General features: G+C 38.3%; 1 protein-coding gene across 1 annotated transcript in view; it reads right to left on the minus strand.

The window, feature by feature from the left end:
- Positions 1–21,654, minus strand: part of WWC2 (WW and C2 domain containing 2) — a 101,643-nt gene that overhangs the window by 24,678 nt on the left and 55,311 nt on the right. The window contains 9 exon segments of the mRNA XM_032686250.1: positions 1,299–1,383; positions 1,386–1,421; positions 5,528–6,141; positions 8,066–8,155; positions 13,017–13,259; positions 17,920–17,993; positions 18,926–18,955; positions 18,958–19,074; positions 19,759–19,888. Of these exon segments, the coding sequence (XP_032542141.1) occupies positions 1,299–1,383; positions 1,386–1,421; positions 5,528–6,141; positions 8,066–8,155; positions 13,017–13,259; positions 17,920–17,993; positions 18,926–18,955; positions 18,958–19,074; positions 19,759–19,888 (1,419 nt within the window).

The following is a 21,654-nucleotide window of genomic DNA, read 5'->3' on the forward strand; positions in this document are numbered from 1 at the left end:
AATTTCTTGTGTTTTCCACCTATCCCATCACTCACAGTCATTAGAGAGGACAGCTAATGACTGCTCCACAGAACACCCAAAGCTTGTAGCCCAATCTCTGCTTGTTTCTTACACTGGACTTGTAACTTGAGCAGATAGTAAGTTTTGATCACAGCAGCTCAAATTGAAACAAAATGCAATGACAACAGTGGTTATTGAACAAAATACAGAGTCTCAGCCACTTAGTCAAGAGAAGGCTAAAGTTTTAATAGACAGGAGTTTATTTCAGCCTAAGAAGTTGCATTAGGTGTAACTGAAGACATGGAGCAAACCAATATTAGGATTCAGAGTTCAGGGTGAAATACGGGTCCATGACCTAAGGTGAGATTGAATGGGCTTTCTAATACTTCAGAGAAAGCCCTTTTGTATTTGAGCATTTTTATTTGCTCTCATCTACTTTTATTACACTTTAATTTGTCAAAGACTTGACAAGTAATTTTATCAGATACCAATAAAACCATTTATGGTATCATAACACACCTTTCACGTCTTAATAGAAAAGCATTTAACCTGGCAAGAGAAGACACACATCTATGTCTTTGCAACCATCATGCTAAAACATATCTCCCCTGAATATTCAAAAGGACATAAAATTCTTAATGTCAACAACTTGCTAAACTGAGCTGAAAAATAAAGATTTTTGTTTCTCTCATAGTTAGCAAACCTTCTTTTATGCAGTCTGAAGTTCATTGTTCTCACTGTCAGAAACAGATAATACTATATAAACTAATATAAGAATCTGTAGAAGTTATCAACAGCAAATACGTTTCTTATATCCTGTTCACCAGGGTAACATTAAACCCCAATCTGGATTATTTTACTACCAGCATTACAACTGAGGATTTCTATCTTTTCTATAGCCTCTTTGAAAAAAGAAACATCCAAACAAAATGCATGCAATTTTAAGATTGTATCTAAACAAACAAAAGTAAAAACACTAACTCTGAGTAATGTCAATACAGACGCATGGCAGAAGTTTAAATCCAGTTTTTCTCTTGAGAACACTTCTAGCAAGAAAAAAAAACCCCAATATTATAAGAAAGCATATTATGCTACTCAACCAAGTCTACAGCACAAAAAATAACCCAAATCACCAAATCAAACTTCACTGTTTGGCAATATGCCTTCTTTTCCATCTGAAAGTACAAAATATTTCTAAAAAGGCAGGACCAATTAATGAGTTTTGCTGGTACTACGTAACTGCTCACAGATATATTTAACTTCCTGGTGGAAAGACTTGCATGATTTCTCAAACCTACTGTTTCACAGAAGCTTCATATACACCACTATCTCCAGCTACAGACTCATCAGACACAGCAGCAGATACACAAGCTGTTTTCTCCTCAGCAGGTGACTGGCTGCTCTCCGTGGTAAGTTAACACCTACAAAAAGGAAACAGAATGAATATTAGTCAAAGAGATTAATAGTCAGAAAAGAGAAGAGCATAGCTTAGAAAGTTGTCAAGTTGAAAGCGGTGACCCTTAACTGAGTATTGGAGAGTAGTTTTGTTTCACATCATTAAACATTCTTAGACTGTACTGCTGTTACCACATATTCTGGCTATAGATAAAACCAGACTGATGAACTTGAAAAGTACTATTATTCATTCCCAGAGAAACAGGCTCCCATCATCACCCTTTTCTGTTGAGCTAGTTATTATCCTTCATTATCCTTACTATTAACTCTCATTATCCTGATCTTTAAACCGTATTTGCCAAGTTCATACTCAGCACCTGTAGTAACACTTCAGCAACATGCCAAGTGCTTGTGTCATGTTTATTAAATATTCAGAATTCAGACAGACACCCTCTCCCCAGTGATATAACTGCTAGAAATGAAAATCCCCTCTGGTTTACTATCATCAAAACCTTTTATGCTACAGTCTCTTTACTATCAACGACTACTTAGCTTTAATCTTCAACTCGCATTCATATGCTAGTGTCATGCAGTGAAGCCACATTCTGCAGCACAGTAAGTTGAGGGCCTTTTATCTGCCAAGGGGTGAGGATATTGGTATGCATTATCATCCCTGTCTGAATCATGACTTACATCCTGTTAAGATGTTTAAAATTTAAGGCTCCAGATTAGATGATTGATTGCTGCATTTAGCTTTTATTTATGGCAGTAGGAATGCTTTTTCCTTGATGATGAAGTGCTCTTTCCCTTCCGCCTCACCATGTGAGGGGTGAAGGTGATGACATGATTTATTGATTACCCTTAGGAGTTATTACAGCAGCCTGAATTGACTTTGACAAGACAGAGACTGACTGTGGAATAACTATATGATATTCCAACTTGGTTTCTGACAGCAGGGACATGTGCAGAGGAGCAATCTGTAGGGTTCACCTGTACAGAAAAGACAGAGACAGAGAAGCAGGTGAACACTGCATCTAGAGAGCCAATGCAGACTACATGAAATATGAGCTATACTGTCTTCAAGTCTGTTTGTGTATGTCCAAGTTAAGAGTCAGTAGTGTTCAGGTTTGTTGTCTTGTCAAACTTAAGTGTGCGGGCTGAAATTTTCCATGCAGGTTTAATGTCTCCAGCTGAGTTTGTTGCAAACCTTCCCATTAACCATCACAGCAGCTTCAAGAACGAAACTGGACTAGAAACACTGAACCGACCCCAGGTCCATACCTCGCTGTTAATGTACAGAAGTCTCACCATGAGGCCCATTTTACTGTGGAAACTAGAGGTATTGAAGCATAATTAATTAGTATCCAGCTTTTCAAATCTGAATGCTTGTTTTGGGCAGCCTTAACATAGATTTAAAGATAATTTATATTGTGTATATGACCCTACTTGAGGAAGTATCAGTATGAAGAATCACAGGATGAATTTACAATTTAGAACAGTACCTACTCATATAGACTTAAGAGACACCCTGACAATATCCAGAATAATAGGTCCTCGAGAAGTTCAAAAATGTTAGACAACCACACAACAGCTGTGGAAATAATAATCTATAGAAATAAATAAAAAGAAACAACTCCGATTCCACACAGCCCTATGTGTTCCCAAATTCCAAGCCATCTTGAAGCCGTTCTCAGACTAGATGAATTGCAGCCAGACGCAAAGACAAACCCAAAGATGATTTTAATTTGGAAAGGATATGCTGCTGAAATACAGGCAGGAAAATTAATTATTGTTTCAATCTTTTATAATACAGTTCTTAAGTAAAATAACTAATGTGTTACACTATCCTGAAAAGACAAAGGACAAATGACCCCTGCCCCCAAATTTCCCTTCCATGTTTTTTCACTTTGCATTTCACAGGTTCACACCATCCATCAGTCAATTTCTTGTTTTCTTTCTGCAACAGTGGAACAGAGAGGGGGACTCACTGCCTTTCTTTTCTGGTGCCACATTGCTCTGGCCAACAGTGAGATTACTACTATATTAGAACCTAATATAAGTAAGGTAATATAATTAGCCAATGGACGTTACAACAATTTTCCTGAGAGAATTAAAAAAAATAAAATCAAATTTCTCATTAAAATATATAACTGTATCAATATGCCCAGGTACTTTTATTAATACTACCAATGCTAAGCACAAGGGTTCAAAGTTGACAACAAATCTGGACAATGCAACCTCAAGAGCTCGGCTGTATTTACTCAAGACACCCAAACTCCTCAGTTAGATGCTTCCCTAACAATTCAGGCACAGAAATGCAGAGCTGGGAATGCTAGGTACTGACCAGGTTTCATCTAGGGCTGCCAGCGCTCAGCGCTGCTGGAAATCTGTCTCCCTCAGTTCTTTCTTGGGAAAAAAGAGCCACTGTGTAACATAAACCATGTCCTGGGGTACATCAGGCAAAGCACCACCAGCTGGTTGAGGGAGGGGATTGTCCCCCTCTGCTCTGCAGTGATGCGGCCTCACCTTGAATATTGTGTGCAGTTTTGGGCACCACAATATAGGAAAGATATTAAGTTCTTGGAGAGCATCCAAAGGAGGGCAACAAAGATGGTGAAGGGCAACAAAGATGGTGAAGGGCAACAAAGATGGTGAAGGGCCTTGAGGGGAAACTGCATGAGGAGCGGCTGAGGTCACTTAGTCTGTTCAGCCTGGAGAAGAGGAGACTGAGGGGAGACCTCATCCCAGGCTACAACTTACTCATGACGGGAAGAGGAGGGGCAGGCACTGATCTCTGCTCTTTGGTGACCAGTGACAGGACTCGATGAAATGGTCTAAAGTTGTGTCAGGAGAGGTTTAGGTTGGGTATTAGAAAAAGGTTCTTTACCCAGAGGGTGATTGGGCACTGGAACAGGCTCCCCAGGAAGTGGTCACAACACCAAGCCTGACAGAGCTCAAGAAGTGTTTTGATGACACTCTCAGGCACATGGTGTGAATCTTGTAGATGGTCTGTGTGAGGCTAAGGGTTGGACTCAATGATCTTTGTGGGTCCCTTCCAACTCAGCATATTCTGTGATTCTGTATACATGAAGAGTTTGCAACATACTTGAAGACAATGACACAGAATTACACTAGAAAAGACTAGACATGCAGAGAAAGCATAACATACTGTCAACCCTAACAAAAGGCAGTAAAGTGAGCACTCTAAGACTGAGCACAAGCCATCAATTCTTAACAGCTGGCATTTTTGAAGCTCTGGTTCTGCCAAAGGTTTTGACAATATTAAGTATGTTGGATGGTTTTTACTGCAGACCAGAAGTAGAATTCACCACACCTAATTCAGCCACTTCAAAGTTAAAGGTAACTAGTTACTAAGGATGCCTTACCTCATCATTCATCCCACCAGTCATTCATCCCATATTCCTTAAAACAGAAGTATGGTCTAGGATGAGATGTCTCATTCTCTTGGAAGTTTCCCACAGGCTACAGGGGGAGCCTAGATTAGCTTAGGAGCTCTGTTCTAACTTGGATAAGAAGATAAAAGCTATGAAAACCTTGTTAAAAATGGGAAGAGCTTCACTGTAACTTACATGGCATGTGGTCACCCATCTTCCTCAACTCACAATGAACTGCAGACCTTTCAGTGATAGCAGGTTCAAATAACTAGATACACATACACACATAATTGAGTCCAGAAATCTCTGGACTGGGGATGTCAGTTTGTATGTAACTTATTCTTTGGTGAGAAACAAAGTGTCGGATTTCCAGTTACCAAAAACCAGCAAGAGGGCACTTTTATTCTATGTCTGTACATCCTGACAGTACCTGGGAACACCATGCATCCTCCATGCCTTCAGGATCCACCTCCAATGTTTTTTCATGACAGAGATTGCAATACATGGACTTTTTTTGGGATAGCGATAGCTATTGAAAATGTAGATGGAATCAGTGTGACTGCAGCTCTGTGCAGCCAAAGCTGGAAGTTCGGTAACTCAGGACTACTGACTGCCCACCCTCGTAAATGTGTGCTGATCAAGATACTCTTCAAATACACAAGGTACCTCCTCATTCAGGAGCCAGCTGTTAACTTTCATGTTACATACACATTTGACGTTAGATATTTTTTAATTACCTGAACTTCCTTCATGTAGAGAAGGCAGAGGCTGCCTAACACCTTCATTAAGATCTTTATCACCTGTAGGAATCTCAGATCCTGCTCCGGCCTCAGAGTGCAATAATATTTGGTTCTCACAGAGACTAATGCCTGCAAAATCACCCGAAAGGTCAGAGTCTTCAAAGTCCGTAGTGAGGTGATGCAGAGGGGAATTTTGAGTTGACACTGAAAATGCAGATTCTAAAACCAAAGGGGAGCCTGGGGGAGACAGGGAAGACAGCGAGGATCTGGAAGACAGTGATGTCACAGATTTGGGAGGTTCAATCAATTTGGGATGGTCTGCAGCTGAAGGAGAGTCACTGTAACCCAGTCTCCCATGGGAACTAATCACTTCATTTTCATGAATAGTAGTGATAGGCCCCGAAGGAATGTAACCACTTTTTTCTTGCAATATGAAATCAAGTTTGTACTGATAGTCCAAATCTGTTATTTGATCGCCTTGGTTATAGTAGAGATCCGTGGAGCTGAGCGAGTTTAGAGACCCTCTGCTTGACGTGTTCAGAGATCCTCGGCTGGATGCCAGGGATCCCAAACTGCTCCCTGAAGACACAGATAATGTACTAGCTGAGAGGCTGCAAAGAAAGCACAAACACATACACTTATGTTACTAAACTAAACCAGCACAAAACAGAACAAAGAGAGCTTGACTGCAACTGCACTATAGCGGTTTACAACCAAAAGCTGCTGGGCACATCATGTTCTTTTAACGACTCATACCTGGTTTAGACCAGTGTATTCAACCTGCACATCCCCAGGGCAATTTATCCAGCTTATGGCCAGCTGCCTAAGCCCCTTCTCTTCTGGAGAAGGCTGCAGATTTGACAAACTGGTCTGGCAGTAACGGCAGCCTTCTCAGCTGCTATATTTCGTCAAAGACCTGATCCACTCTGATGTGGGTGCTCACGTGGTCAATGTGACAGGAAAGGGATCCCCAGGATGGAGCTTAAGACAGCAGAGGAGTGCTGCCACCCCTAAAGCAATTTATGTGGCCTACCAAACACCTGGGAAAGATGGCAGCTAGAAGACAACTTATAGCAGAGCTGCTTCACATCTGTAAGACAACACACACTCTACATGCACAGTAAATCCAAATATAAAGTATGGCAAGGGCCATAACGTGCAATCTTGTCCTGCTAATAACAAGAGATAAGGAGTCCTGCCAGGCCAGCAAAACTGAGTGTCACTGCCTTGGCTCTGAAGGACTGCTGGGAAATAACTCAAGCAGGTCCTTCTAAACACTTAAAAGTTGTTTACTGAACAACAACAGAACTATCAACTCAAAAAATTTTTCCACTGGACTAGAAAGTTTCTTTTAACAGGACAAAGAGACTTCCCAAAGTCTACACAGGAGTACAAAATAGTTTCAAAAATTATTTAAAATAGTCTTTCCCTAACTAATCACCAATAAAGATGACATTTATGGGATCTGGTTGAGATGTCTGAAATAGCTAAACCAGCCTAGATCCAATGAATAGGATGTATGACATTGTGAGAGGAACTTTACAGAACACTTAAAAACATTCTTCCTCTTAAAGCCCTATTTTGATTTCTAAGGGAACAGGTAAACATTACAGTGTCTGATTGGTGTATCCCAGTGGGATATGCAAGAAAATTCAGGATTTTCTAAGTAAATATAATGGACACATAGTTTGGTAGTCCAGGGTAACAGTCCACAAGTGAGAGAAACTCTTCCCTAATACCAGTTACATGTATCATGAATCTCTGTAGGACAGGGCCCTGGGCAATCTGGTATAGTTGAAGGTGTGCCTGTCCATGTCAAGGGGATTGGAACTAGATGATCTCTAAGGTCCCTTTCAATCCAAATCATTCTATGATCCTATAATAATTAAATATTAGAATTCCCATCAGAGCAATGAGTTTGAGTTTACAGTTGTTGTAACTGATTACTCTTTTGTTATGACTATGAATTTCATAAACTCAGAGTCAAATTTTGATTCAATGACTGTCAGGAAAAAAATATCCAGCTGAGGATACATTTCTGTCTATAGACAGTGTAAATCAGTGTTGAAGAATCAAACCAGAATCAACTATTCACTAAATACTCACATGCATACATGTATTCATTAAGCATCATTAACTTATTTCATAGAATGAAGGCTACAGTTCTAATAACTCATTTTAGACAGAAATCTGAAAACCTGTTTGGTCTCCACAATGACAGGACTTTGAAGATATGGCCAAGTAGAGAACTTGTGATGTATTTATTTCCTTATGCAGAAGCAAAATAAAGTCTTCCTGTTTAACTACGAAGCAGTGCAAAAACCATTCAATCCAGTCTTGAGTGCTTACTGAAATTATAAAAGTACACCAGGTTTGCATGGTGACAAAATGTTTGACACTATTACACTTGCATATTCTTACTTAAATATTAAACAAATTTTGTTGAGCTTCCAGCTAATAGAAAAACCTAAAAATGAAGTTAAGACATCCAAGTCCACTAGCAAACAGGTTTTACATTATGCAGTACAGTCTCACCTCCTAAGTTGTGAATGCAAATAAGTAGTTAACTTTGTAGTTTCTTCAAGTTTCTGCACCAACTCTTTTCTTCTCTCCTCCAATTTTAATCTGCAAAGAGATGTATATATTAGTTCAGGAAAGCATTAGAGAATAATCTGTAGGCTAAAATACTTTATAGGTAAGAAAGAAACAAAGTGAAGATCCCTCGTATTTCTATCAGGTTGACAGCTACTAAAACCCAAAATACTGTGTTAGCTCTCAGTCCTATTGTAAAACCTGAACTGCTTCAGCAGAGTGACTTTACCTGCAGAATTCCAAGCATTGTAACAAACCTGCAGAGTGCACAAGCAAGTAGAGCGTTGGGACATGCACACAGTACCAAGGAGAACATGCACCCAATAAAAGAGTAACTGATGACCACTGGGAAAATAGCTGCAACTTAAGTACAATAAGATCTGCCCTAATACAGTTTTTAAAACCTATGCTGCAGACTGGCTCCTCACTTAATACAGTTCCAGGGAAAAAAACCCCAAAACCAGGGGGGAAAAAAAAAAAAGAAAAAAAAAAAAGAAAAAAAATCATCAAAACCCAAGAGAACACTAATTAGTTTTGATATTTCCAAGTTCTAAATCAAAGCACTCCCTTTAATTTCAGAATCTTCATATAGAGACAAAGTACAACAAGTCAAAGCAGCATTCAATGAAAGATTCTGAGATGACAGACGATATTTAGAAGTCCTGAAGTCCTTGGTAAAGATTTCTACATCCCCAACAGCTTTGTCATCACCTCAGAGCCACATAGCATTGTAATGCTTAAGGTTCACCCTTATAAAAAAGCAGGATTTATTGCCTCCTGTTTCATTATGTAGCATAGCTCTAAAGCCACAAAAGGTGGAACTCTCCAATTCCTCTTGGCTGGCTGCTAGCAGAAATGATTCACTAATCTTTACAGTGATTTTTTTTTCCTTTTATAATTCCCTTTATCACTCCATTTACAACACTAAATAAACTACTTTCCCTCAGTGGATTCAGCAAAAATCCTCCTGTAGTTGTGATTACTATATTGTCGTCTAGCCCTTGCTCAGTCAACTGATACATGTCACAAGTTCTCAAGCGACTAATCTGGGAAACAAGAAATTAACTCCCCTCCTTTAATGGATTAAAAAAAAAGTTAATGGTTCATTCTCAGAAATGGTTCCTTTAGCCCTTCTGTCATCTCAAGGATGTATAAATTAAAATTCAAATGCAAGAGAACAGTTCAAATAAAAAAAACCCAAAAATCAACCATTGCTTTCTTACGCAAAGTGAATTAACTGAATTAAATACTGGAGAGTTCCCAGAATTCACTCCCTTTGAGCGTCAGATACCAGTAAAAAGTCTCTGATTCAGCAAAGCATGAAAAGCACTTGCTTACACTCATGCTTATTCAGCGAGCAAATCTGGGTTATGCAAAGGTGAATAAGTTACCCTGAGGTCAGCCAGGGTGTGAACTTCCACTCGACTGCCCACACCCCATGTGCTCTTACACTCCAGTGATGGATTCAACTGCCAATGCCTGCCGAGGCTGTTAAAAGCATACACGGTATTTCATTCTTTGCCCAGGAAGACATACACACAGGTTTCCAAACCAGTTATGCTTATCTATACTATCACTCTTTCCAGTCGTTTTATGATTTATTGATGCCTTCTGTCTTCTTTTAAAGCCTAATCTATCCTGCTTTTCCCAAGCAAGAGTGCTCTTCACTAGCTCTTTTGTGGCATTTCAATAGTGAACTATCATTTTTTTCCTCAAAGAAGAGGCACAGAAATTGCTCTGTGTGTTCAACTACTAATGGTAGAAGGTAGGAAAGGAAATAAAAGCTTAGGATTTTCTCTAACTGAAGTCCTCTAGAGAGACACCTATAGTTGTTCCACTGAATTTGTACTATTGAACTAAAAAGTTTGTTTGTTTTTTGCCTCCACAAAGCACAATCAACAGTTTGTTTTCTTTTATTAAGGAGGTTGATAAAATATAATTTATCCCATATAATTTAGTACCTGAAAAAAATTCTTTCCTGGATGTAATTTGATGTACTAGTAATTAAAGTACAAATATTAATGCCTGCAGATAAATTTCAGATATATGTTAGTCACAAGTCACAAACACAAGATGCATGATGAAAACAATTTTACTATCTGACAACAAATTGAGATTCAAGGGATGTATTTTCATTCTACATTAGGCTGAATGGAAAAAAAAAACATCTAAAACTTTCAGGCAATGAACCTTCCCTTTTTATAGCATAAGTAGGAACTTTAATATCAAAAAACCCATGTAAACACCTAAACAATCATAGTCTTATCTATTTTGACACAGGCCTCTCTCAGTCTCTCCTGTTTGCATCCCTCCTATTTCAATTAACCTATTACTCATTGCAGGAAGGACTTCAGTATAAGTAAGATGTCTTTCTCCAGTTTTGATCTTAAATTGTAACATCGCTGAGAGGGGCATAAAATCTTAAAAGAAAATACATTAAAAAGTTAAAGTGTACATACCTCACCTTTCAGTGCAAACTTACGTGGACATGTTTGTTTATGACAGGCACAAGAGCAGGTGCCAATTTTGCAGGCAACACCACAACTAAGCAGTTAAATCATGCAACTGTTTAAATGCCTGTGATTACTTGGGAGATTTTGCCAAGGATTAAAGCAGTAATGGAATCTCCCTGACACCAATGCAGATGCAAGAAAGTAGTAAGTAGCTCTCAACAGTTCCCCAATCCAGTTATTTCTACTCAGTTGCTGGAAGGCTTCTTAAAGCAGAGTATGCCCTGTCTCTGCCTTTTTGAAGTTGATATGTTATGATCTATACCCTCCTTCTGTAAATTGAATCCACATACATCTACTAGTGGCAATTTCAGCATCCCACTCCAAAATAACCCAGGGCTATGCTATAATGTTTTTGTTTTAAGTCAGAGCACGTCTTCTGTTTCTTTTCACTTTAGAAATAAAGAAAAGAAACAAACCACCAAACCTGTGAAAAACCCTCATAACATTAAGCTCTGCACAATCCACAGCTTCTTACACTGTTGCTTCATTATCAGTACCTGTGAAAACATTGTAAACTGAAGGCATTCACAAAACTTCAGGGAAGAAAATAATAATGCAACAATAGTACAACATTTTGAAGATGGCTCCTCCACTGATAATGGAGAGGAGAATCTTCCTCATCTCCAAGAAACAAAACGCTGATGGTTTATCTGATACAATTAATCATCATTAATTAATTAATTTAATTAATTTCAAATTAAATTTCAGAAAAAGTTTCACCATCTGAATCCTTCTACAAAATGCACGTTTTCTTTATGTTTATAGAAGACAAATGAGAAACAATCCTCAAAATAGCCTGGTGTGAAACAATTTACATGCTCTGAAGTCAACAAGGGACACAGTTTTAATATCATAAACAGTTGTAGGTAGAAATTCACTGGAGATTCACTGACATAACAAAAAAGCAAGCCAAAAACTACCATAAGTGTTACCTCAACCAGCAGTGTAAAACATGATGTCTTACAGTAATCTCAGGAAAAAAAAAATATTAAAAAAATTCCACATTTTCTGGATTAAAAATCAGAAGGAGAAAAATTTGAGAAAAACAAAGGTAAAAAACTAAGCTCTAAACACTCATTGTGTCACTGTACATGGAAAATTCATTTCTTCTTGACACTAGGGGACAATTTTACTTGCCCTTTGTACTCCAAGTTTGGCATCTGCCACATATGGGAAAAGAGTCAGGTGCAGAATTTTCTTTGGCACTAAACAAGCAAATCCAAAACACAAGACTCAGACACCAGCTACCTATTTATACCATGAATCAAGACTTAGCTATTACTTACAACAGCATATGATCAAAATCTTAGATTAAAATTATTTGTGAATTTGCTTTTATTATTGACCCCTTATTCTCCACTTATTAATGGAGTCAGAGAGCAACAGATCTGTAGTACTTTAAATACTACTAGTACAGACAGGTAGCTTCTCCTGCAAAAATATAGCTCCAGTTGCACATAACCCTTCTTCTAGAACATATCTGAGTTATCAATATTATGCAGTTTAAACTATTATACAGTGTAAAAATGTTAAAAAATCATGCCTAATACACACTTATGAACTTTGTAAACAAAAAAACCATCCTTGCTACTCAGCTACAATCTAGGATCCAGCTTCCAATGCCACTAATAGGAATTTCATCATTCAATGAAACTGGAGAAACACCAAGTCTTTCTTAGTAGAGGGAAGTAAGAAAGCCACTCAATGCTGATTGTATTACATCAGTAAGGCATACTACACCAATACAGACAATGACATTTTCAGTTTATTGCATTTTACGTGTGCTAGAGGTGCCCATCAATTTATTTCCACTTACAGCTGATGACAGTCAGCTTTGATTTTCTCAAACTCTGAATCTGGTTAAAACAATTTATTGTGCTGCTCCAGTTACCAGGTAGGTAACAGCAACTTAGAAAAGTTTTGCAGCAATTATACTTCTCATCTGAACTTTTTGGTGGTTTTTTCCCCTTTTGGTTGCATTTTTGTATGTAATAAAACTCACAATGAAAGGCTTCAGATGTTACAACAATCAAGATAATCTTTGTAACCCAAGTTCAAACAGTTTACAGCTATTATCAGAAACGAGTGAATGATGTATTGGCTTCCTGCTGGTATGTTGACATTCCTCAGTTATTTAACATCTGTCACAAGCATTTTCAGTCTGGGAACAAAAGCAGAGCAACTGATATTGCAGACCACATACAGGGTGTTCACTTTCTCTCACAGAAGACTTCTTTGTGTTTCTGCCCATAGGACTAATAACAAATTTAATTAAGAACTACATAGAACTGTAACCAAAGACATAGTTCAGGTTCTGTAATGAGTACAAAGGTTAGATTGCAGAAAGCAGCATTTAATATTAGCAAAAGACAACCCCTTACCTTTCAGCAAGTGCTTGACTGGGTGTGCTTTTTACAGACACCAGCTCTTCTTCAAGCCTCTTCCTTTCCGCTTCTAGCTGCTCTAACTCATCTTGAGTACGTTCGCGTGGTGTAATAAACTGGAGCTCCTTTAAAAGCTCTTCTTTTTCATTGATTAACCTCAGCTTTTCCTTTTCCACATCCAGTGCTCCAGGCCAGGTTTCACTATCCAGCTTAGAGAGTTCAATCTTCAAATTAGCCATGCTAAAATAAAATAAAGCAGATTTGCCTGAGCTCAGCACAGCACACAAATCCCAGGAAAGAGAGAAGTGATACAGTATTTTGAAAGGTATCAGGACATAAAGACATTTTATACTCAAAGCCCTATTTTTAATTAGTTTTGCTTCACAAGAACGCAGATTACGCCGGAGAACCAGGCCACCTATCCAGGCCAACAGCAATATGCATATACATTAAAAATTAGTCGCTCCTGTTCCAATGCCGAATCCAAGCAGAAGTCAAAATGTTAATAAAAGATTTATGGAAAGTGATCTGTCTGGTAACATAGTAGTGGTACCATGCTTTACTCCTTCAGGAGTATGATGGATTTCTCCTAAACTGTTGGAGGCTGACTGCTCCTCAGAAATGGCAATGCCCATGGAAAGAATGTGCACCATAGCAAGGTGCTCACTTCAGTATCACACACGCATGCAAATCCCAAGACAAAACCACTCTTCTATGAAATTACAATGAAAGGTAATAGGACAATGGCTACCTAAACACAAAAGAGATTATTAACTCAACAGTTTGAGTTTCACAACTGTTGTTCCCATTGCAGATGTCAAACCACAGAGTTAAGACAGCCAAGTCTTGGTTATCCACACCTATTGCACAGATACACCCACACAACGGAAGCAGGAACTAATCTACATTATCATTGTACTAAAGCTTTGTCCTGATCAAGACCAGTTATTTTCAGTATTCAGTCTCCATAATCATTCTGTCTTTGGGCTCAGCAGCATAGCTTAAAAAGTGCAGGTCTTGCAATAAAGCCTCACTGTCCACTGGGAAAGCCTAAAAATTCCCTTTATAGGTGCTCTATATCTAGTAAGATGAGACCTTTCAGTCACTTCCAGGCTTAGCCACACCTGAACTAGCTGCATAGCTCAAGAATATGGAAGCTTTGAAATATGTACAGCTTTCTGCATCTCTTTCTTGTACGATGGGGAAAAGGCAGAGAAAGGGCACATCAAAACAGAAGTTCCCATACAACCTAGAGCGAGAGAAACTACTTTGCTACTTTTACTTACCTGTAACTGTCGTAGTTAAATGCACCTAAATCAGCTCAACAAATGATACCAGCCTGTGCAACTTCAGTGTTACCAGGCACTAAGGTAATGCCTGATACCACACTTCAAAACCACACAGAGATAATCTGGCACGTATAATCTTTGTGTAGTTCTGACGGATTTCTGGGAAAGCATTTTCCTTCTTTCCAGTTTGTTTTCAGTGATTAACAAAACCAATAATATCATGCTTATTTTGCATCTCTGGTATTAATTTTACAGTACATTGAGGCATTTATTTATGGTCCAAGCTAAGAAGAGTTCATGTTGAATCTAACTATCCCATTGCTCATACTAGAAGCTTAAGGGAAACCACCCCTTTCTTTTTCCATAGGTAATATTTCCTTCTTACCTGCACCTCAATTTAAAAACAACAGTTTCAAAAATGCAAACAACCCATACCTCCACCCAAACCCCACAAGAACAAGTTTGACTCAGGGTATTTTCACAAAAAAACTGCATATAAAATAAACAGAAATAATATCAGCAGTGCCACTGTAACCAAATGGTGGGATGAAATAAGGCGAAGACTTTCAACACATTTTGCAGCTGTTACATGTATCTTTTATATTCAACAGTCCCTCAGAGGAGCAGTTCTTAGATGGAAAACAACCAAATAATTTCAGATGGATAATGAAATGTCGAAACTTTCATCTCTAGGTCACTGGTTCTACCCAAGCTTACTCTGAAAGTAGTTGCTGCTGACAGCTGCTTGATGTCTTATGGGATGGGATGGCAGTCTCCAAACTGGTCTTTTGCTCTCTCTGCTATAAGACCACTCCTCGCTACCATAACTGACACTCTTTTCAGCTGCCTCATCAGACAGACAAAGGACTACATGGATGTGAAAACTGAACTGGTCTCACATGTTGGAGGAAGTCCTTGCTCAACAGGTGTAGAAGCCCAGAAGAGAAGGGGCTAATGTGTATGCCTCAGATACGGACAGCTGGATGGCTGTGGAGCCAACCAAGGACTGTTGGTAAGAACATGCTGTAAGAAAGAACAGGATGTGACTGGAAAAGGGGGCATACAGGGGTAGGGCAACACTTTTCTGGGTCAAACACCCTTGTTCTGGCTCCGGAGAAAAGCACAACACAGTACAGCACAAGCACAGGAATGAGACAGAGAAGTGGGCATGGACTGTCCACCAAAGGCTGACACAATAGGGAGGGATCAAGACCCTTGAAGCCCTCAACCCACTTCCAGATAGGGTTAGAAGAAAGGACTATACATAACTAATCTGCATAGAAAGCAAGAAACTTATATCCAGGGTAGGGACAAAGGTACCCCCACAGAGCCTGGGCAGCACCCCAGGACACTGGACCCCTATCAGCTACACTGACAATGGAGCCGGGGCTGGTGATGTTTGTTTCTTTGTTTCCTTCCTTCTTTCCTCCTTCCTTCCTCTCTCCCTCTCTTTAACCTCTCTCTCCTCCCTACCCCTTATTCAAAATCCACCAAAGTGCGTGGATTTAACATACCAGTTTCCATGCCATGTGTATAATTTACTAATCAAATTTTGTAAGTTTTTGCAGACTCTCTGACTTTTTGTCATTCCTTTTCGACCACAGGCATCTCTGAATCTTGCGTATTCCCTTCCCCTTAAGGGTGGGAAGGCCAAGAAGGAATATTTGCCAGATCTCCACCGCATCAGGATAGGACTGTCAGCATGCTGTATCAGATCCTTCTGAATAACAATTGCAACTGAATTTAGCATAGTTATGAGCATTCCACCTCCTCAAGACATTCTGCTGGCTAAGCAGCAGAAAATCTGCAATGTACAAAATTACCTGATAATTTTCAAGTTCACTTACAAGATCCTCTCTTTCTCTTAGTTATTTTATAAAAAAATTTGAGAATTTCCACATTTAACATTTTAGAAAAGATGGTCAATCCTTATTAAATTACACTGATGACTACAGTGGCCCAAATAATTGGGGAAAGGGTGTAATTAGGTTCTGAACTTTATGTGCAAACTGGTACGTATCTTCATTATTCCACGTTATGAACATTGAAATGTTCTTGGCTAACTAATTTGTGAAAAAGATCCTGTGCTGCAGTACTCCATATTCTGAGCACTGTACTGTTCTTCTTTTTCCTCTTTTTTTTTCCCCTCTCCAAGGTAGAAGTGGTAAACCGACTTACTGCCAGGTTTTTGTTCCTACAAAGGAAAGATAAAACATAATGCTGGAACTTCCTGGTATCAAGACACAGTCAGAGCAGAGGATGATCTGGTTTTGGATGAATTATGCCTGAGAAAAAATGCCATCTACCTGCATCTAAAACACCACCTGACAATTAAGATTATGTGCATGATGATTCTTAGCCAAAATCACACATGTTCAGTACTGAACAAACACAACAGCCTTAGCAGTCTTCAATGAATGCATTGATTATATAATAAAGTTTTATGATCCATAATGATTATATAAAGGATTACTGTTGTTACTGGCAAGGATGGTAGCTACTACTCTGTATGAAGAGAGTATACATATAAAATTAGGCAAAAAAAGAGTTGTGCAGCCTCCTGCCTTTAAAACCTAAAACCAACTATGCCTTTAATTGGTACTTACAAGTTGCAAATTTATTTTCGTAGTTTTCTAACTGACCATGCCATAGCATTCCAAGTGAAATAATATTTAAATCTCAGATTAAATAGCATTTTAGGTACAGTTTTCACCTGGGGAAAAGTATTACTTTTATTTTGTTGCCTTGCCTAGTTCTTTAAAGTAAAAAAAGGAACTTTAGTGTGGGATAGTCTTTAATACTATTTCCCTTATATTATGAAGAACCCCATAACAAAACCAATAAGGTTTCTGAATAGCTGACAATTATTTAGTGACAATATAAGAAAATAATACAATACAAGATTGCTATCTCAATAGTAAATCTTCCCCCAGCATTATGTAGCACTTCTGGTGCCCCAGAAGACATGTCATTTGAACCTTGAATGTTCTGCCTTTTGATGCCCATTTTTCAGTGCAGTGGCAATTCATCAAAATGGCACTGCTTTCATGAGCAACTACCACAGAACTTTATTTGAAAGGCATTCCACATTCATCAGTGCAGCAGTTTCAGATGTCTTTTCTCCTCAGGTTAAACTCATTAAAAAAACCAACCCCACAGTGATAACAAGTATTTAAATTATCCAAAGTCCCAGGAAAAAAAGAAGTAATTAAGCCTACTAAATCTGCACTGGAAATACGAAGCAATGCTGAAACTGAAGAGCCTTCAGTGGTATAGTAAAGTAAAATGATGATCCCAAAGAAGGACATAAATAACCTAGCAGCTCCTTTCAGCAGAAAGTCAGCTCACTCTATTCCCTTGATCCTGGACTTGCCAGTAATTTGTCACTGTCTTAATTTTCTTTCTTAACACATCCAACTTCGCACTAAATGACAAACATACTGTTCCAGAGCCCAGGCTGCCCCTGGAAGCTGCTTGCGTTCGGAAGGGAAGGGAACACGGCAGGAGCGCCGTCCGCTGGATGTCGCTGCGAGCACAAGGATAAGTGCCGCAGGGAGCCCGAACCTTCCCGGCTCCAGGCTGTGACCGAACACATCAACCGGCCTCGTTACCTTCTCTTGGCCTCTTCATACTGCAGACTTAGTCTGACCTTCTCTGCTAAATTTGATTTACTTCTTGCTCCAATCTGTTGAGGGGGGGAAAAAAAACAAGTAGCCTTATCACTGTGCAAAGCTGTTAAACGAATCAACAAAACCGAGGCAGAGGATAGAAAAATCACAACTTAAAATCAAAACTAGATTCCCTACCCACTCTGCAGCCAGCACCACACTTGCTTTTAAGTGCCTAGTTATCTCATCTACTGTGATGTACAAAACAGCACTATTTTCTTCTGAGCCAGTTCGTCTGTTTTTAACTACTATACTACCAGTTGTCCATGTTCCATCACAGTAAACCCAGAGTATTTTCAAAGAGGTCTTGTGGTGACTGTACCCAAAATTTTGATCTTCTACTTTGAACTCTGCTGAACTTGTAATTTAGAATTAAGTCCATGCATTTCAGAGTTCTCTTTGTTTGGAAACCCTTGTACATGCTCTTCCTTACATCCTCAGTTCACAGAACTTCAAAGAAACAACCAAAATTAAGTACAGTTTTCTGTGTATATAAAATATACCATCAGTGAAACAGAGAAGGTTTACCAAATCACTGAACAAGTAGTTCCACTAACAGTTTTTCAGCTCTGTAAAGTGAAATTGCACATTTAAATTCTGCGATCTTGTTTCTGAAAATTAAAAAAACCTTCATAGGGAATTACATCTGTAAGGTTAAACATATCCTAGAGACAGATCAATTTTCACTGTACTGGAACTATTTGACTAAATTAGATAGTCAAATGCTTCATGCTAATGTATAAAGTTCATCTGAATCTGATTTAAAATTCAAGGGACAAAAAAACCAGATACCTGATTCTAAGTAATCTCTCTGAAACAAATATATAAATACAAATATATATATATATGCCTATCAGCAACGTGAACACGTCATTTGATTCCATTCTATTAACTGTAGCATTCTGTTTCAATTTCTCTTTACATTGGACAAAATGGAAAAAAGTCTCACCTCACCAGAAATGTCAGTCTGCGAGACACTGTATCCAGAGTTTGTCTAGGAAAACACAGCTGGGAGTTTACAGAACTGGAACTTAAGTCTGGTTCAGATGTTTCAATGGTTTGGTCAAGACTGAATTTCTCTCTCAGCTTTGCACGACTCTGTCCAGGTAAACAGATAAAGAAGTGGTGTTAAAATTCCTTTGCACTTTTACCATGTTTATACCATTTTATCTCCAAAAGATATTTACATAAAAGACTCCACTATAAAAATTGCATGTTTATTTCCTATTAAGCAAACTATCCCTTTAATCAAGCCATTGGTAGCTGACACTAAGGGAAACCAACACCTGTGAAAATGCAAAAACTACTCATTTGGGTTTGTATCTGTTTTGGGATTTTGTTTGGTTTCGTTGCTTTATTGGGGGGATTTTATTTGTCAACCAATTAAATCTGGTTGATTAAAACAAAAAAACTTGCTTTCAGAAATGGAAATAGGACAATTTAGATTTGTTAAACTTTCACTGATTCAGAAAATGGTCCTGCATCTCAAAAACACATCTCAATTTCATCCACTTTATATTCTAAATTGTGATTTAGAGGTAACATATACATTGTAGCATACATACATGTTCAAAAAATCTATATTCTCTAACAGAGTGGCTTTTAGATCTAGGAACATCAGAGGCTTCAGTTTTCTGCATATGAAAATGGATTTTAATACTAGTTTGACTCAAAGAATTTGAGAATCCCTTAAAAGTTATAAAATGCAAAGTATTTATCATCTGGGAAGTGAATCGTGTTAAAACAAATCCACACAAAACTTTCATCGACCATTCAAAATACCTTAATTAAATCTTGTTTTTCTCTCTCGCCTGAACTTATTGCCTTTCTGATGGACTTCAGTTCCTCAGGATGGCTTTGGCCTCACAACAGTTCATACCCACTCTGGCCTCCAGACATTTTTTGGTCAATTCTGTGGAAAGAGAGAATATTAATATAAGATACAGAAAATAATACTAACATCTCTGCTGTTCTACTTCAGGCAGAAGCATACTTAGAGAACAGAAAAGGAAGGAGATGAGATACCATTCCTGTAACAGACATGCAAAAAGGAAAAATTACATTGAAATCTCCATTCAAATCCTGGGCAAAAACGTCAAAGCTATGTAGCATACACACAGTTTCCAGAAAATGGCTTACCAAAAGACTTCTATTCATTCTACCACAAGTACCGAGTTATCACTGACAACACTGCCAAAATTCCTATCCCCGCCATAACTCTGCAGCATAGTAGCAGCTTTTGGGTACACCTTTCATATAATTAAATGTCTGTGATCCTTACAGAAGCAGAATTTATTACCAGTAGTATTCTTCCACCCAGACCTGCACTGGGACATGGGCAGACAGGCAAGCTTCTTGGTACTAATCAGCCTTTCTGAGCAGGAACATAAGCAGCACCATTCCTGTCTCAGCTTCCCTCTAGTTCACCCTAATCCTTGGCATTAACCATCTGGTACAGCTGTTGTGCTCAGCCAGTCACCAGGCTCTCTTTATTCACAAAATCTCTAGATAATTAATACCACATGTCATAGATTGGACAATTCATTAAATTCCTGAACTATCAGGATTTTGAAAATAATTGAAAATTGAATTAATTAAATTGAAAATAATTAAATTGAAAATAATTTTAAAAATCCCTCCTAAATGTAGAGATAAAAAGATGATTCATTTTAGTATTTCAACATTTCCTTCAAGAACTATAGTTCGTAAGCATATTTCTCTTGTCTCTAGTTTAATTGAATATTTCATAGCATCATGGAAATGACTGCAGCTGTGTTTCACAAAATTAAAATCAACAGCCACCTTGACAAAAATCAATCATTTAGTAGAGAATACATTCTTTTATAATGCAATTGGTTTTCTGGGTTTTATTATCATCCATCATCTTTGCTGAAAGTCTTTTACCTTGTGAGTGAGGAATGAACAAACATTTTAATGATCAGAAGTGATCTTAAGCATCCCCTGCAAGAACAGCAACTTGCACAAAACACCTGTAACTGTATTCTATTTTTCTTCCAGTTTTGACCACGAAGATATCAAAGTTCTAAAGCAGTCTTTAAAGCTGTGAGCATGCCTGTTCTCCTTTCTCCACATTTCAGTTTTTGTAGAAACTAAAGTGCATTTATGTAAGAAAATTACCTATGTGACTCTGCAATCATTTCTATTCAAGGATGTATTTGTTTCAGCTTGAAAGTTCCTCAAAGTCTTTCATAGGCAGGCACTTGCTGTCTGACAACACTCAATTTTTGGTAACTTATCAGGTTGCTAAGGTCAAATAGATACAGGATACACCAATAACTGGGATCATGAATGAACAGTTGGGTAATACACCACATGCTGTCTAGAATATGACGTGCCACATTCAAATTGTAACTGCTTTATTCTGTATATAATTAAGATAGACAAGAAGGATCTCTGACATGTAAGATATTCCATCATCCTGTTTTAAATTAATGGGATTAGTACTGTTTGAAAGTGGCTGACTGAATTTTAAAAACAAACGTCCATTGTGTTTCTGTGGAATGCTGTTGACAGTTTCTGAAACATGCTTTGGATTCCTGTCAAAATGGCTTGTGAGCAAGCTGCTTTAAAACAATACTTCATTGTTGAATTAATATAATAAAATCAGCATGATTGGCTAACCTTTAATCCTGGGACAGCAGCATGAGTTTTTATTAC

This window comes from Chiroxiphia lanceolata, chromosome 4 (genome assembly GCF_009829145.1).
Source record: "Chiroxiphia lanceolata isolate bChiLan1 chromosome 4, bChiLan1.pri, whole genome shotgun sequence".
Classification (NCBI taxonomy): Eukaryota; Metazoa; Chordata; class Aves; order Passeriformes; family Pipridae; genus Chiroxiphia; species Chiroxiphia lanceolata.